Source organism: Thamnophis sirtalis, unplaced genomic scaffold (genome assembly GCF_051295495.1).
Source record: "Thamnophis sirtalis isolate CommonGarterSnake01/CBP01778 unplaced genomic scaffold, rThaSir2_p1.2 scaffold_9, whole genome shotgun sequence".
Taxonomy (NCBI): Eukaryota; Metazoa; Chordata; class Lepidosauria; order Squamata; family Natricidae; genus Thamnophis; species Thamnophis sirtalis.
Genome location: NW_028261389.1, coordinates 3590657 through 3609248, shown reverse-complemented (window position 1 = coordinate 3609248; position 18592 = coordinate 3590657). Strand labels below are relative to the sequence as shown.

Here is an 18592-nt window from a genome sequence, read left to right as displayed (position 1 = left end):
GTATTGCAGGCCACTTCAGCTGACTGCTATCTGCAGTTCAGCGGTTCTAATCTCACCGGCTCAAGTTTGACTCAGCCTTCCATCCTTCCGACGTGGGTGAAATGAGGACCCAGACTATGGGGGCGATATGCTGACTCTGTAAACCGCTTAGAGAGGGCTGAAAGCCCTATGAAGCAGTATATAAGTCTAACTGCTATTGCTATTGCTAAAATAAATACAGGACTAAGAAATTCCAGATAGTTTTTGACTGAAAAAGCGAGGAACGATATAATCCGTTTAGAGTTAGCCTAGCAAAGAGGAGTTAAAGCTCAAATGAAAGATGATACTAACTTTCTTTAAGTTTATTTTAGAATATGTTTGTTAAAGATTTACACCCTGTATTTGTTCTGGGAAGTTGGGGGGGGGGGTTTCGGGTGGGGAGGGTGAGGGAGGGGAGGTAAAAATTTATAAAATCTTTTTTTAAAAAAAAATCAATAAAAAAAAAGAACCGCAGTGATTTACTTAACAAATGCGGCAAGAAAATTCATCAGACGGGTCGAAACTACTCCCTGCACGTATTTCTCACTTAGCGACAGGGATTCCAGGCGCAACGGTGGTCGTACGTCGAGGACCCCCTGCCCGTACGATCATCTGTTTTCCTCCCCAGTTTTGAAGAAATCTCTTCAGCTTCTCCGGTGGCCGTAATTGTTTCAGCAACGTGAGGCCTCCCAAGGCTGCAATAAAATGTAAGGACGAGGTTTTGTATCCAACTTTGCGGGAGAAATCACTTGTGTCGTCCTTGCTATCCGGCGGGCTCAGCTGTTCCCCTTGGTGGGGTTCGCCCTCCCTCTCGAAAACGCAATATTGTTCGCCCCTCCGGAGTTGCCTTTCCCTGCCAGCTTAATAATGAGCTCGATGGCGGCTCAAATGGGACTTGGCTTTGATACAGCCTCGCGTGGAGCGTTAACGTGGCTTCTTACGGTGCTGGAACGATGTCGGTTGTGACTCCTTCATGTTCCTCTCTTGGGAATCTGATCCCTGTGTCTGTAAATGTGTTACACAAATGTCTTTGTTGTCAGGCGTCTGGTTAGACACCGCTCTGGAACAACGGAGTTAGACCTCCCTGCGTTGAGTGCCAGATTGGTCCAGTAGTTAAGGCGCCAGGCTAAAAAGCAGGAGATGGTGAGTTCTAGTCCCTGCGTAGGCAGGAGAGCAGGTTGGTGACTTTGGGCCAGTCACCCGGAGACTGTAAGGTATAGTGCTGCCATAGTGATGAAAGCCACCTGGGTGACTTTGGGCTAGTCACCAGGAGACAGGGAGTTCTAGTTCCACCTTAGGCAGGAAAGCCAGCTGGGTGACTTTGGGCCAGTCACCAGGAGACAGGGAGTTCTAGTCCTGCCTTAGCCAGGAAATTCAGCTGGATGACTTTGGGCCAGTCACCAGGAGATGGTGAATTCTAGTCTTACCTTAGGCATGATCTCAGCTGAATAGCTTGGGCCAGTCACCAGGAGATGGTGAGTTCTAGTTCTACCTTTGGCAGGAAAGCTGGCTGGGACTTTGGGTTAAACACCAGGAGATGATGAATTGTAGTCTTACCTTAGGCATGATCTCAGCTGAGTGGCTTGGGTCAATCACTAGGAGACGGTGAGTTCTAATCCCACCTTAGGCAAGAAAGCTGGCTGGGCCAGTCACTCTCTCTCCAACCAACTTCCCTCACAGGGTTGTTGTCATAGGAAAAATAAGAGGAGGGACGCATATTACATTCGTTCACTGCCTTGAGATATTTGTAAAAAAAAAACAGCATTTGATACAAATAAATCAATAAAATTTACCTTAATAAGCTGTCAGTTGTCAAAGCAAACCAGCAACCTTCATTCTTCAGTCTGCGTTGTGTAGCATTTGTTTGAGCAGGGAGCTCAACAGCAGAGATGGTATTCAGCCAGTTCGGACCGGTTCGCTCGAACCAGTAGTGGAGCTCAGAAGCAGAAATGGTATTCAGCCGGTTTGGACCAGTTTGCTCGAACCAGTAGTGGAGCTCAGAAGCAAAAATGGTATTCAGCCGGTTTGGACCGGTTCGCTCGAACCAGTAGTGGAGCTCAGCAGCAGAGATGGTATTCAGCCGGTTCGGACCGGTTCGCTCGAAACAGTAGTGGAGCTCAGCAGCAGAGATGGTATTCAACCGGTTCGGACCGGTTCGCTCGAACCAGTAGTGGAGCTCAGCAGCAGAGATGGTATTCAACCGGTTCGGACCGGTTCGCTCAAACCAGTAATGGAGCTCAGCAGCAGAGATTGTATTCAGCCGGTTCGGACCGGTTCGCTCAAACCAGTAGTGGAGCTCAGCAGCAGAGATGGTATTCAGCCGGTTCCGACCAGTTCGCTTGAACCAGTAGTGGGGCTCAGCAGCAGAGATGGCATTCAGCTGGTTCCGACCGGTTCTCTTGAACCAGTAGTGGAGCTCAGAAGCAGAGATGGTATTCAGCCGGTTCGGACCGGTTCGCTCGAAACAGTAGTGGAGCTCAGCAGCAGAGATGGTATTCAACCGGTTCGGACCGGTTCGCTCGAACCAGTAGTGGAGCTCAGCAGCAGAGATGGTATTCAACCGGTTCGGACCGGTTCGCTCAAACCAGTAATGGAGCTCAGCAGCAGAGATTGTATTCAGCCGGTTCGGACCGGTTCGCTCAAACCAGTAGTGGAGCTCAGCAGCAGAGATGGTATTCAGCCGGTTCCGACCAGTTCGCTTGAACCAGTAGTGGGGCTCAGCAGCAGAGATGGCATTCAGCTGGTTCCGACCGGTTCTCTTGAACCAGTAGTGGAGCTCAGAAGCAGAGATTGTATTCAGCCGGTTCGTACTGGTTTGCTCAAACCCGTAGCGGAGCTCAGAATCAGAGATGGTATTCAGCTGGTTCGGACCGGTTTGCTGGAACTTGCCCACCCGCCCCAGCTCTATGCTGTTCTATTTAGGCAGGTTTTCAAACTGTGTGCATGCATGCAAACCACGCGTGAGATCAAAGCACATGCATCACACGGGACGGGTGAAAGCGAAGCAAGCATGCGTGTATGCGCCCATTTACGAACGGGTAGGGAAAATAAGTGAACACCTCCCCTGCTCGGCAGGTGTGAGATGCCAATCTTAACCTTGTTGCTATGCTGGACAGAGTGACCGCAACGGGTCTGGATTTTGCCCTCTGGACGTTTCCTGGTACCTAAACCCCTGGTTTGCTTCGATTATTGAGCCCCTAATCAGCTAATCAGTCAGTTGATTGATTGGTGAAAGAACTGGGGCCATCTGTCCGCTCTATTTAATGGAGTGTCTTCACATCCCAGATAGGAAATAATTGGATTGACAGACACACACACGCACAGTCCCTCATAAGAGTGTTTGTTAACTGATTAGAGGAGGGGGATGCGGGGGAGAGCTGGCGGAGCAGCAGGGAAGGGAGTTGAAGGTGTTAATTGAGTTGATCCTATCATGTTTGACATTGGAGGCTTGCGTGGACAACCATGGAGATATTAACCATTTTGGATGCTCCTGAGACAACTGTTCTTTTGAAGGCAGCAAGAGGAGATAGCGCAGCACATGGATTATTATTAGCTCAATCAGCAGGAGACGGGGAGTTCTAGTCCCACTTTAGGCATGAAAGCTGGCTGGGTGTCTTTGGACCAATCACTAGGAGATGCCGAGTTCAAGTCCCACCTTAGGCATGAAAGTTAGCTGGGTGACTTTAGGCCAATCACCAGGAGACAGTGAGTTCTAGGCCCACCATAGCCATGAAAACTGGCTGGGTGTCTTTGGACCAATCACTAGGAGATGCCGAGTTCAAGTCCAACCTTAGGCATGAAAGTTAGCTGGGTGACTTTAGGCCAATCACCAGGAGACAGTGAGTTCTAGGACCACCTGAGGCATGAAAGCTGGCTGGGTGTCTTTGGACCAATCACTGTTTCCCCAAAAGAGTTTTTTTTACTTTTTTCAGCGCCGTTGTAACTATGAACGGTCACTGAATGAACTGTTGTAAGTCGAGGACTGCCTGTATACGACAGGCGGTTTGCATTTTGAAGAAACTCTTGTGTGATCTTAAGCAGTCGAGTTTACTCACCATTCTCGTGACATAGAATTGCATTGTCACATTGTTCTCTCGGCTCCGTTTTATATTTACGGGCTGTGATGTTTTATTGTTGTTAATAATGAGATTGTGAACGGGGGGAAATGTTCTTGTTAGACATTTGGGCTAAAAAGATAAACGGGTTCCCCCAACAGTTGTTGCCTTGATACCTAATCCTACGATCGCCAAATTAATTCTTCGGCAGTCTTTTCAAAACGCTCCTGGAAATAGCGTTCAGATTTTCTTGAGCCGTTCAGATTTTCTTGATCTTGCAAAAACGTTTTTCAATTATGAAAACCGTTTTCTTAGATCGCCAGGTCCTTCAACTCCTCCATCGCCAGCTAAGACTTTATTCTGACCCAGCTCCCCAAACACGATAAACTCTCTGTAATTAATCAATGATTCCTTTATTAGGAGCGCTGCAAAAAAGTTTTTTCTCCCACCACAGTGGCCCATAGATTTCCACTGCTCTCCTCTCCTCTGCCTTCTGTGCATCTGCACGTCAGGCACCCAGGGATCTTCCGTCCCAAGGACCGGCCCATAGATTTCCACTGCTCTCCTCTCCTCTGCCTTCTGTGCATCCAGCACTCAGGGATCTTCCGTCCTGAGGACCGGCCCATAGATTTCCACTGCTCTCCTCTTCTCTGCCTTCTGTGCATCTGCACGTCAGGCACTCAGGGATCTTCCGTCCCAAGGACCGGCCCATAGATTTCCACTGCTCTCCTCTCCTCTGCCTTCTGTACATCCAGCACTCAGGGATCTTCCGTCCCAAGGACCGGCCCATAGATTTCCACTGCTCTCCTCTCCTTTGCCTTCTGTACATCTGCATGTCAGACACTCAGGGATCTTTTGTCCCAAGGACTGGCCCATAGATTTCCACTGCTCTCCTTTCCTCTGCCTTCTGCACATCCGTGCGTCAGGCATTGGATTCAGCTGTTCTTCTTCCTAATCACCCACCTCCAGACCTGGGGGCTGTTGACTCTCTATCTGAGGGCTGATTGACAGCCCAGGCTCCGTGTCTGTCTGTCTGTCTGTCTGTCTGTCTGTCTGTCTGCCTGTCTCTCTCTCCCTCTCCCTCTCCCTCTCCCTCTCCCTCCCTCCCTCCCTCCCTCCCTCCCCCCCTCTCTCCTTTTCACAGCTTTTCAATGCATGCTTTAACTGTACACAAGACAGATTCAGATGGTTTTCTGCTGAATATGAGCCACATTCAAAAAGTTCAGGTCATCCTCGACTTACAACCATTCGTTTAGTGACTGAAAAAGTTACGGCAGCACTGAAAAAACTTTCTTATGACCGTTTTTCTCAGTTTACAACCCCTGCAGTTGTCCCCATCATCACGTGGTCAGGATTCAGATCCTTGGCAAACTGGTTCCCACTTACTGTCGCTTTGTCTCTGCGGCCACCTTCTGACCAGCAAAGTCAGCGGGGAAAGCCAGATTCACTTAACGACCGGGTGGCTCACTAATCCACTTCAGAGGGTCACAAAACGACAGCCCCGCCCCCGGGACACTGCAGCCGTCGTAAATGTGAGTCGGTTGCCGAACACCTGAATTTTGACCCTGGGGGGTATGCTGTAATAGGTGTGTGGAAAAAAATGGTCCTTCGTCACTTCGTTCAGTGCCTCCATAACTCTGCAGCTCTGAGCAGTCACTAAATGAACTGTTATAAGTCGAGGACTACCTGCTTCGGGTTAAAATGACAAAATTCACGGGCTTAAATCGTGTTCTGCTGTCGTAATGACGCATCTCCCTCTGCTTTTTTTTTTTTTAACTGTGTTTTTAGGTTTATTCAAGAGATCGAACACGCTTTGGGATTCAGTCCCGCGAAGCAGTGTCCCCTCCGAGAATTCCTCACCATGTACATCAAAAACATCTTCCTGAGCCAAGTCCTGGGAGAAATCAACAAGGAAATCGAGGGCGTCACCAAAATCACCGAACCCCTGAAGATTCTGGCCAATGCAGACACCATGAAAATGCTCGGGGTGCAAAGGCCTCTCTTGCAGGTAAGATGTGGGGGGGACACTGTGGGAAAAGCCTTCCTGTCTTTACAGATAGTCCTCGAATTACGAATGTTCTCTTAAGGACCGTTCAAATTTACAGCAGGGCACCCCAAAAGCTGCTTATGATCTGTTTTCGAAGTTACGATGGCTGCACAGTTGCACCCCATGGTCACATCTTTCTTTCTTTCTTTCTTTCTTTCTTTCTTTCTTTCTTTCTTTCTTTCTTTCTTTCTTTCTTTCTTTCTATATCTTTCTGTCTGTGTGTCCTTTCTTTCTGTCTTTCTCTTTCTGTCTGTCTTTCTGTCTGTCTCTGTCTCTCTCATTCTTTCTATCCATCTGTCTGTCTCTGTTCGTCTGTCATTTATCTTTCCTTTTTCTCTCTTTCTTTCTCTCTGTCTGTCTGTCTTTCTATCTATCTTTCTATCTTTCTGTCTGTCATCTACCTACCTTCCTTCCTTCCTTCCTTCCTTCCTTCCTTTCTTTCTTTCTTTCTTTCTTTCTTTCTTTCTTTCTTTCTTTCTTTCTTTCTTTCTTTCTTTCTTTCTTTCTCTCTCTCTGTCTGTCCGTCTCTGTCTTTCTGTCAAACTTGAACATTGGGCACTATCTAATAAAATGAAGTTCAATGGTGAAAAGAGGAAGGTTCTACATTTAGGCAAAAAAAACGAAATGCACAGGTAGAGTATAGGTGGTGCCTTGCTCAACAGTAGTAACTGTGAGAGGGATCTTGGAGTCCTAGTGGACAACCATTTAAAAAGGAGCCAGCCGTGTGCAGCAGCTACCAAAAAAGCCAACACAGTTCTAGGCGGCATCAACAGAGGGAGAGAATCAAAATCATGTGAAGGGTTAATACCACTTTATAAGGCCTTGATAAGGCCACACCTGGAATACGACATTCAGTTTTGGCCACCACGATGTAAAAAAAGATGTGGGGACTCTAGAAAGAGTGCAGAGAAGAGCAACGAAGAGGATTAGGGGACTGGAGGCTAAAACATATGAAGAACGGTTGCAGGAACTGGGCATGGCTAGTTTAATGAAAAGAAGGACTAGGGGAGACATGATAGCAGCGTTCCAATATCTCAGGGGTTGCCACAAAGAATAGGGAGTCAAGCTATTCTCCAAAGCAACTGAGGGCAAGACAAGAAGCAATGGGTGGAAACTAATCAAGGAGAGAAGCAACTTAGAACTGAAGAGAAATTTCCTGACAGTGAGAACAATTAACCAGTGGAACAGAAGTTGCCTCCAGAAGTTGTGAATGCCCCAACACTGGAAGTCTTTAAGATGTTGGATAGCCATTTGTCTGAAACACGGTATAGGGTTTCCTGCCTAGGCAGGGGGTTGGACTAGAAGACCTCCAACGTCCCTTCCAACTCTGCTATTGTATTGTATTGTATTGTATTGTATTGTATTGTATTGTATTGTATTGTATTGTATTGTATTGTATTGATAACCTAACTTGACTTTTCCAATTCTGAGATCCCCTGAAAAATCACACCTATAAATCCTAGAAGATAAAATCAGAATTCTGCAAGGAACCAGAGCCTGCTTAAAAATTGCCTCCCACGTGACTTTATTTGTTTCCTTGAAAATATTTTTATCCTGCACTTCTAGTAAAAAAACAAAACATGCCAATCTGTAGCCCAGAAAGTACGATAAAAGGCCTCCTGATAAACTCCACGTGTAAAACACCTGCCTCTGGTTAACTTTTGATGTTCAAGTTCCTCCCTGCTTTTAACACATTTAATTATACCTAGATTAAATAAATAAATAAAAACCTCGACCATGTGAAATGTGGCAGCCGGCTGCTGTAGAGACAAAAGCAGGATAAATTACCTCTCAAAATAAAAGGTGAAAATAAGAAGTTGTCTTTTCTGTCATAACACAACAAGGGAGCATTCAGCATAGGAAGCCTTAAAGGGCAGTGAGGATTGGAAAAATAAGATTTTCCCATAGATAAGCTGAATGTTTTTTTTAATTCTGTTTTCTCGGTTCTATTCTATTTCATTCCATTCCATTTTCTATTTCTATCCTATCCTACCCTAACCTGTTCTCTTCTCTTCTGCTCTCTTCTATTCTATTCTGCATTCCATTCCATTTCTTATTTTATTATTATTCTATTTCAACCCTACCCTATCCTATCCTCACCTCTTCTCTTCCTTCCCTTCTGTTCCATCCCATCCTATCCTATTCTACTCTATTCTATTCTTTCATACTCTAGTCTATCCTATCCTTTCCTCTTCTATTCTGTTCTATTCTATTCTTATTCTTTTTCTGATCCTTATTCTATTCCATTCCATTCTACTTTATTCCTTGTTCTATTCTATTCTTCTATTTTCCGCCCAAAGATCGTTAGAATAACTGTGACAAGAAAGATCGTAGAAAGGGCCAAAACTCACAAAACAAACATCTCGCTTAACAACAAATAAAAATTAGGCTCAATTGTGGTCATAAGTCGAGGACTACTGAAAAAAGTTGTTTTTTAAAAAAATGTTAGAAAATGCTTAGCTTCACTTCTTGTTTCTGAGGATGAGAAATAATCTTTGTTTAAAGGTAGCACCTTACAGAGGACCCTTTTAGCTTTTAGCTCATGCAGTCACACGTGAAGGCGAAATGGATCTCAGGAGCAGATTAATTAGCCGTAGCTGCCGCTGATTAATTAGCTTAGGCTGCAATCCAGCTAAAATATGCGGTTATGTAATTGTATTTACCTCTCCTCCTCCCCCCCCCCCCGGATAGTCGTAATGGCAAAAGGTGATTGAAATGCATTAACTTGCATAATATTTAACTGTGGCTGTGTTACAGGAATGCACAACACACAAAAGGCTGCATGGACACAACATTTGTTAGCTTTAGCTTTGGGTTGTGGTTCTTGTTGCTTTTGATGGCTTAGTGTGTCATACAATCTCAGATCTTTGATTTAGTTGAGATATTAAACATAGTAAGTGAGTGTGTGTGTGTACAGTATTTATATATATTAAAGTATATTACGTGAATATATTATATGATATGCACTAAGCATATTAAGTGTACACTTATATTTATATACATTAACTATATTAAGTGTACGTATTACATTGATATATTTCAAGTCTATTAGGTATTAGTACATATTAAGTATAAGTGCTGTATATATATAATAATATATCAATGGTATTAAGATTATACAGTAGATTCTGCAAGTTCCTGCTTCTGAATACTGCTTCTATATGCCAATTTAAAAATATTAAGCAAAATTTAAATAAAAATGGGAATTTATTTTACCAGTGGTTGGAAAAAAGGGGTGGAGAATAAGAACGTAATCAGTACTGCTAAAGCCAATAAAATAGCCCAGACAAACCGATGTTGATTAAGCACTAGAAAAATGTAAACAATAGAAAATCAATAAAATAAGAGGGAAAAAAAAGGAAAAGTCCTCTTAGTTTTGGAGAAATTTCTCATAGGCATTTCCAGTGTGGCTCAGTTCCATTGTATCATATCTACCTGTGCATTAACAAAATGCACAGGTACAGTATAGGTGGTACCTGGCTCAATAGTAGTAACTGTGAGGGGGATCTTGGAGTCCTAAGGGGACAACCGTTTAAATAGGAGCCAGCCGTGTGCAGCAGCTGCCAAAAAGGCCAACACAGTTCTAGGCTGCATCAACAGAGGGATAGAATCAAGATCACGTGAAGGGTTAATCCCACTTTATAAGGCCTTGGTAAGGCCACACTTGGAATACGGCATTCAGTTTTGGTCGCCACGATGTAGAAAAGATGTGGAGACTCTAGAAAGAGTGCAGAGAAGAGCAACCAAGAGGATTAGGGGACTGGAGGCTAAAACATATGAAGAACGGTTGCAGGAACTGGGGATGTCTAGTTTAATGAAAAGAAGGACTAGGGGAGACATGATAGAAGCGTTCCAATATCTCAGGGGCTGCCACAAAGAAGAGGGAGTCAATCTATTCTCCAAAGCACCTGAAGGCAGGTCAAGATGAAATGGATGGAAACTAATCAAAGAGAGAAGCAACCTGGAACTAAAAAAAAATCCTGATAGAAGAATTAATCAAAATTAAGGAGGAATTTCCCGACAGTGAGAACAATTAATCTGTGGAACAGAAGTTGCCTCCAGAGGTTGTGAATGCCCCAACACTGGAAGTCTTTAAGAAGATGTTGGATAGCCATTTGTCTGAAAAGGTCCCTTCCAACTCTGTTATTTTATTCTATTCTATCCTATCTCGGTGGCTTCTAAGAAACAAAACTTCAAAGATTTCTAAACATTGAAGTTTGCACTCCAAATATCGCCTTATGCAATAGCGTCGAAAAGGCCACAAAATATTTTTAGCTGCAGAGCAACTGGCCTGAAAGGAAAGGAAAACACGACCCCAGGCCCCTTGACTAGCAGGAATTGGTTAGCTAGCTTAACCCCGCTGCCAGCTGTCCAAGCGGAGGTGGCATTTGGGGAAGGGGGCGAGGGTGAAATAAGACCCCTGCCCAATACAATCTGACCTTAATAACTGATGGAGACAGAAGTCCAGAAAAGGTCAGCCAGATGGACTGAGTTGCAGACACTGAGAAGGCTTGAAGTGGTAGATAGATGGGAGTCTTTAAATACGTGTTTTGGAAACTTGGACTTTTTCATGCAAGAAGTCTTGGATAAGATTCCTTTTTTTTTTTTTTTTTTTGGGTGGAGTCCTTGGTGCTCTCTGAGCTTGCCGACGTTTCGTGGCCCACCTCGGTAACATCATCAGTGCTAGGTCTTCTGGTCCAACCCCCTGCTTTATACCATTTCAGACAAATGGTTGTCCAATCTCTTCTTTAAAAACTCCAGGGATGGAGCCCTCCCCAGTTCTGGAGGCTAGTCCACTGGTTAATACAATACCATACCATACCATACCATAGTTGGAAGGGACCTTGGAGGTCTCCTAGTCCAACCCCCTGCCTAGGCAGGAAACCCTATACCGTTTTAGACAAATGGCTATCCAACATCTTCTTAAAGACTTCCAGTGTTGGGGCATTCACAACTTCTGGAGGCAACTTCTCTTCCACTGATTAATTGTTCTAACTGTCAGGAATTGATTGATTTGAATTGATTTTATTACATTTATATGCCACCCTTTTCCCCAAGGGGGACTCAGGGCGGCTCACAATTCAAATCAGGGGAGGGAAATTTCTCCTCAGTTCTAAGTTGCTTCTCTCCTTGATTAGTTTCCATCCATTGCTTCTTCTACCCTCAGGTTCTTTGGAGAATCCCTCCCTCCCTCTCTCCTTCCTTCCTTCCTTCCTTCCTTCCTTCCTTCCTTCCTTCCTTCCTTCCTTCCTTCTTCCATCCATAGAATAAAATAGAATAGAATAACAGAGTTGGAAGGGACCTTGGAGGTCTTCTAGTCCAACACCCTGCCTAGGAAGGAAACCCTATACCGTTTCAGACAAATGGCTATCCAACATCTTCTTAAAGACTTCCAGTGTTGGGGCATTCACAACTTCTGGAGGCAACTTCTGTTCCACTGATTGATTGTTCTCACTGTCAGGAAATTCCTCCTCCGTTCTAAGTTGCTTCTCTCCTTGATTAGTTTCCACCCATTGCTTCTTGTTCTGCCCTCAGGTGCCTTGGAGAATAGTTTGACTCCCTCTTCTTTGTGGCAACCCCTGAGATATTGGAAGGCTGCTATCATGTCTCCCCTGGTCCTTCTTTTCATTAAACTAGCCATGCCCAGTTCCTGCAACTGTTCCTCATATGTTTTAGCCTCCAGTCCCCTAATCCTCTTTGTTGCTCTTCTCTGCACTCTTTCCAGAGTCTCCACACCTTTTCTACGTCGTGGTGACCAAAACTGGATGCAGGATTCCAAGTGTGGCCTTCCCAAGGCCTTATAAAATGGTATTAACCCTTCACGTGATCTGACCCCCTCTTCCTTGTGGCAGCCCCTCAAATATTGGAAGACTGCTCTCATGTCACCCTTAGTCCTTCTTTTCATAGACGTACCCAGTTCCTGCAACCGTTCTTCGTATGTTTTAGTCCCGCTTTATAAATCCTTCGTAAGGCCACACCCGGAATCCAGCATCCAATTTTGGTCACCATACCACAAAAAAAAAAAGTTGAGACTTTGGAAAAAGTGCAAAGAAGAGCAAATTAAAGGCCTGGAGACTAAAACATATGAAGAAGGGTTGCAGGAACTGGGCATGGCTAATCTAATGAAGAGAAGGACTAAGGATGACATGATAGCAGTATCCCAATATTTGAGGGGCTGCTGCAAAGAAGAGGGGTGGGGTCAATTTATTTCCCACAGCACCACCAGATGGATGGAAACTAATCAAGGAGAGAGGAAACCTGGAATTAAGGAGACATTTCCTGACAGTGAGAACAATTAACCAGTAGAACAACTTGCCTCCAGAAGTTGTAGGTGCTCCATTACTGGAGGTTTTTCAGAAAAGACTGGACAGCCACTTGCCTGAAATGGTAGAGGGTCTCCTGCTTGAGCAGGGGGTTGGAGTAGACTAGGGGTCACCAACCTTTCGGACCTGAAGGACCACTAAATTCATAATTTTGAATGCCACGGACCACCAATATGATCTGCCTAATGACCGGCTGGGTGGGCGTGGTAAGATGGTCATGTGACTGCGTGGGCATGGCCAACTCAATTCACTCATGTGGTGGAGCGCCTTGCCAGCCTCTACTTGCCACTCCTTGCCTGCCCCGCCCGGGCTCCTTAGCGCCCCGACAGGAAGCAGTTGCTGGAGCTAAGCAGCCCCCAGGCGAAAGAGTTGGCAAAGCAGCTCTAATTGGATCTGGCCGAGAAGGAGGCTCAGCAGAAGCACCTCAATGAGGACTAGGAGCATAGGCTTTCCAAGCAGAGGGAAGACCTGCGGGAGTGCAAGGCCAGGTGATGGTGCCTGGAGGCTCAATGGGCTGAGATGGTCAGCCAGTTCCAGGCCATGATGCAGTCCCACTGGAATGAGGCCCTTCGGCTCTTCCCCACCAGCGGTGCTTCCCTCCAGCCTTCCCCCAAAGCCCTCTAAGAGGCTGAAGCAGACCCCAAGTTGGAATTTTTGCCCCCTCTCCGACCCCCACAAAAAGACCCCAAAGGGGGAGACTCTTTGCAGCAACACAAGCGTTCATTGCACGCATCCATCCCAGGGGCCGTAGTTTGAGGACCCCTGATTTAGTGCAATATAAAAAATGCAAATAATTTTTCTATGGACCACCGAAATTTTCTCATGGACCACTGCTGGATGACCGCTGGATTAGACGACCTCCGAGGTCCCTTGCAGCTCTAGTCTTGACGGATTGAACGCATCAAAAGCTGAGCGTGGAAGAAATGAAATGAAGGCCGCCGATTCTTATCGCCCTCCAACTTCTCCATCCTCCGTCCTCTTTAATGAGGCTCGGTCCTTCCCCCTTTTATTGCCAAGAAGCTCTCCCCCGAAACACAGAGCCTTTCGCGATCCGAAGATGGATTACCTCCATTCCGAGTTAATTTCTCTTCCCCAGTAGGATCCCATTCGAACCCCGCTGGGCCTGGAAACGCTGCCTGACGGGGGAACGGATGAGCGATTTGTCGATGGCGCTGCCCGCGTTCCGAAGTGTGCCAGGCTGGCCTTTCCCCCTTGGTGCCTTCCGTTTCCTTGCCTTTGCAGCCTGCTTTTGCAAAAGCTAAATGGGGATTCCAGCACCCCCCCCCCCAAAAAAACCCCAGAAACTTGGCTGTCCACAGCAGCGAGGAAAAACGATGAACCAAGGCGGAATTTAAAGGCTTCCTCGGAAGAACCCAGTTGTGCCTGGAAGTGATGTAGCAATAGCAAAAGCAGTTAGACTTATATACCGCTTCATAGGGCTTTCAGCCCTCTCTAAGCGGTTTACAGAGTCAGCATATCGCCCCCAACAACAATCCGGGTCCTCATTTCACCCACCTCGGAAGGATGGAAGGCTGAGTCAACCTTTGAGCCGGTGAGATTTGAACAGCCGAACTGCAGAACTAGCAGTCAGCTGAAGTAGCCTGCAGTGCTGCACCCTAACCACTGCACCACCTCGGCTCTATGTAGGAGAAGAGCAACCACCTGCTCTGGGGACAGGCAGAAAACAAGGGAGGGCAGGGAGGTGGCTGTTTTGGGGCCTTTAGGAGGATGCCGGCATCGTACCCGTGGTCCTCTCCATGACACTAACGGAAAGTTGCAGTCGCTCCAAAAAGGGCCCTCTGGACTTCTGCTTCCAAATAGGATTTTGGCTTCTGATTTGATTGTTTTTTCAAGCAGGGATAGAATGCAGAATTAAAAGAGTTAGAAGGGACCTTGGTGGTCTTTTAGTCAACAATGACGATTAGGGGACTGGAGGCTAAAACATACGACGGACGGTTGCAGGAACTGCAACCAGGGCCATTCCTTCCCTCCTTCCCTCCCCTCCTCTCTCTTTTTCTTTCTTCCTCTTCCTCTCTCTCTCCCCCTCCCTTCCTCCCTCCCTCCCTGTCTTCCTTCCAATAGCACATAGACACGTATCGTTTCATAGGGCTTTCCCGCCCTCTCTAAGCGGTTTACAGAGCCAGCCTTGAGCCTGGTGAGATTCGAACTGCCAAACTGTTGGCAGCCTGTGATCAGCAGAAAGTAGCCTGCAGTTCTGCACTCCAACCACTGCACCACCGCGGTTCTTAATAGCAATAGCAGTTAGACTTATATACTGCTTCATAGGGCTTTCAGCCCTCTCTAAGCGGTTTACAGAGTCAGCATATCGCCCCCAACAACAATCCGGGTCCTCATTTCACCCACCTCGGAAGGATGGAAGGCTGAGTCAACCTTGAGCCAGTGAGATTAGAACCGCTGAACTGCAGATAACAGTCAGCTGAAGTGGCCTGCAGTACTGCACCCTAACCACTGCGCCACTTCGGTTCCTCATCGGAACGGGGAGGGGGGGTGCCGATTTCCCATCCTGACATCTTTCTTTCCATGCTTGGGGCTCCTTTTCTCTCTCCTCCCCTCCCCCCTGACGTCTCCATCGTAGCTGGCAGGGATCTGTAGGGGATCTTGTCAACCTAATTGATTACTCTGCACTTCACCCGCTGGATGGCAAGTGACACAGTATGGAATGGAACAAATCTGAATGTCTCACGCCTTCCTGCCAGGTCAAACTGGGGCTCTCTCCTCTGACAGTGATTTATATATTTGCTGCACCCCCTCCCCTAGGAAATCATTTCCATCCCGAGTCATGGGAGACCCCTGCCGGGAGGGCCCCCTCTCTACACCACCGCAAGGGAGGGAGAGGAACAAGCTCTCCGCAGAACTGATGCACTCAACTTGAGAATAGAAGGGAAGAGGAGAGAAGAATGGAAGGGGAGAGAAGGGAAGAATAGAAGAGGAGGGGAGAGAAGGGAAGAGGAGAGAAGAATGGAAGGGAAGAAAAAAATAAAAAAGGAGAGAAGAATAGAAGAGGAGGGGAGAGAAGAGAAGAATACAATATAGCAATAGCAGTTAGACTTATATACCGCTTCATGCTTTCAGCCCTCTCTAAGCGGTTTACAGAGTCAGCATATTGCCCCCAACAACAATCCAGGTCCTCATTTTACCCACCTCGGAAGGATGGAAGGCTGAGTCAACCTTGAGCCGGTGAGATTTGAACAGCCGAACTGCAGAACTGCAGTCAGCTGAAGTAGCCTGCAGTGCTGCATTTAACCACTGCGCCACCTCGGCTCTATAAAAATATAAAATTACAATACTATAAAGGTTTTCTGACCCAGCTCTGAAAACACGAGAAACCCTCTGAAGTCAGTCGAAAATTTCTGCTGCTAAGTGAGAGACGTCTTCAGCGGGTTTTGCCCCGTCTTACGGCCTCCGTCTGCTAAGCGAATCACTGCAGTGGTTAAGTTAGTCACCCCCTTGGGAAGCGGCTTCCCCCATAGACTTCGCTCGTCAGAAGGACTCAAAAGGGGGACATCACGTGACCCCAGGACACTGCAGCCGTCATAAATACAAGTCAGAGACCAAATCGGCGGATGTGTGTGTGTGTGTGTGTGTGTGTGTGTGTACATTTTCCCTTATTCTGCACCACAGTTTCAATTTCACAACAGTCGCATACTGGTTATATCAAACCCTTTTTAAATACACACGATGCTATATGCCCTAATCATGACCATTTTTTTCTCTTAATACAATAGCAGAGTTGGAAGGGACCATGGAGGTCTTCTAGTCCAACCCCCTGCCCCCTTGTATAGGCAGGAAACCCTATACTGTTTCAGGCAAATGGCTATCTAATCATTTCTTTAAAACTTCCAGTGTTGGGGCATTCACAACTTCTGGAGACAAGTTGTTCCACTGGTTAATTGTTCCAACTGTCAGGAAATTTCTCCTCAGTTCTAAGTTGCTTCTCTCCTGGATTAGTTTCCATCCATTGCTTCGTTTCCTACCTTGAGGTGCTTTGGATAATAGCTTGACTCCCTCTTTCCTTCTTTCTTTCTTTCTTTCTTTCTTTCTTTCTTTCTTTCTTTCTTTCTTTCCTTCCTTCCTTCCTTCCTTCCTTCCTTCCTTCCTCCCTCCCTCCCTCCCTCCCTCCCTCCCTCCCTCCCTTCCTTCCTTCCTTCCTTCCTTCCTTCCTTCCTTCCTTCCTTCCTTGAATAGAATAGAGAATTTGAAGGGACCTTGGAGGTCTTCTACTCCAACCCCCTGCTTAGGCAGGAAACCCTACACCACTTCAGACAAATGGCTATCCAACATCTTCTTAAAGACTTCCAGTGTTGGGGCATTCACAACTTCTGGAGGTAACTTCTGTTCCACTGATTAATTGTTCTCACTGTCAGGAAATTCCTCCTCAGTTCTAAGTTGCTTCTCTCCTTGATTAGTTTCCACCCATTGTTTCTTGTTCTGCCCTCAGGTGCCTTGGAGAATAGCTTGACTCCCTCTTCTTTGGGGCAACCCCTGAGATATTGGAAGACTGCTATCATGTCTCCCCTGGACCTTCTTTTCATTAAACTGGAGATACCCAGTTCCTGCAACCGTTCTTCGTATGTTTGAGCCTCCAGTCCCCTAATCCTCTTGGTTGCTCTTCTCTGAACTCTTTCTAGAGTCTCCACATCTTTTCTACACCGTGGTGACCAAAACTGAATGCCAATATTCCAAGTGTGGCCTCACCAAGGCCTTATAAAGTGGTATTAACCCTTCCCGTGATCTTGATTCTATGATCCCTCTGTTGATGCAGCCTAGAACTGTGTTGGCCTTTTTGGCAGCTTTTTAAGAAAATATTTGATCCATGTTGTATTTTCAAAAAAGGAAAAAGTAACCTATTTCCCAGCTGTGTTGATTTGTACATTCTCGCGTTTTATCCTTTTTTTGCATAATTCTAGTCTCCATTCTATGAATCTTAGTCCTTGCCTATTTGGGGCTTTCCCTTTTATATTCCAACCATCGATAAAATTTATCCCAGATCTTATAATATTCCGATTCATCTTTATTCTTCAATTCCCACATCAATTTATCCATTTCAGCACAAGTCAGAATTTTCCTAATTAGTTCCTCGTCATATGGAGTTTCCCTGTTTTTCCAATTTGGGACAAAGACCATTCTTGCTGCCTTGATAATATGTATACTTAAAAAGATTGTATTTAAATTGTTGTATTTCTTGTTTATAATTCCCAAGAGAAATAGTTCCGGTGTGAATTCTACTTCCTCTTCGGTTATCTCTGTCAACCACTTTGGAATATTCTGCCAGTGTATTTTGGCTTTTTGGACACGGCCACCACATATAGTAGAATGTGCCTGGTTCTTGGTCACATTTCCAGCAATTTGGCGATGGATTTCTAAACATTTTGGCGATTCTTGCGCTAGCCACTAGATTTTGATCACATGACCACGGGGCTTCTGCAAGGGTCGTAAGTCTGGGAAACGGTCCTAAGTCCCTTTTTCCAGCGCCGTCGTAACTTCGAACGGCCACTCAGCGAAAGTTTGTAAATCAAGGACCTCCTCTGTGTCTTCCCGACTCGGATGCTTTCCCCAAAGTGCTTTTGACAACTGTCAAACCCGTGGCACAACAAAACCGTGGTCCACTAAAGCGCGCCCGATTAAAGCGTGTACATGACGTCATCAGCAGCGCGACAAATAAAATTAAAAATAAATTAAATTAAAATTAAAATAAAATTAAAGCAAGCCGATTCACATAAAGGTAAGGGTTAGGTTTAGGGTTACGTTAAGCGTTAGGGTTAGGTTTAGGGTTAGGTTAGGGGTTAGTTTAGGGTTAGGTTTTGGGGGGTTAGGTTTAGATTTACACGTTAATTTTAAGTTTACCGCTCACAGTGTGCTGTTTTCGTCGCACTGTGATGACGTCACATACGCGCTTTCGTCGAGCGCGCTTTAGTCTACCGCGGTTTTGTGGTGGAACCGTCAAACCACCGTCCGAGCGTCGTGATCCGCGTGCAAAACGCCGGGTGGTGACACATACACACACACACACACACACACACACACACACACACACCACCGGAGATACCTTTTAACAGGCGGGTGTGGGGGGGGGAAGAATCAATTCCTGTCACTCACCAGTCCATCTGCAGGAACCGGATTATGGATCG

General features: G+C 46.0%; 1 protein-coding gene across 1 annotated transcript in view; it reads left to right on the top strand.

Annotated features, from left to right (window-relative positions):
* EXOC4 (exocyst complex component 4) overlaps positions 1-18592 on the top strand; it is a gene marked incomplete in the record, with an annotated part of 301972 nt that overhangs the window by 231825 nt on the left and 51555 nt on the right. The window contains 1 exon segment of the mRNA XM_087722678.1: positions 5862-6081. Coding sequence (XP_087578804.1) covers positions 5862-6081 — 220 coding nt within the window.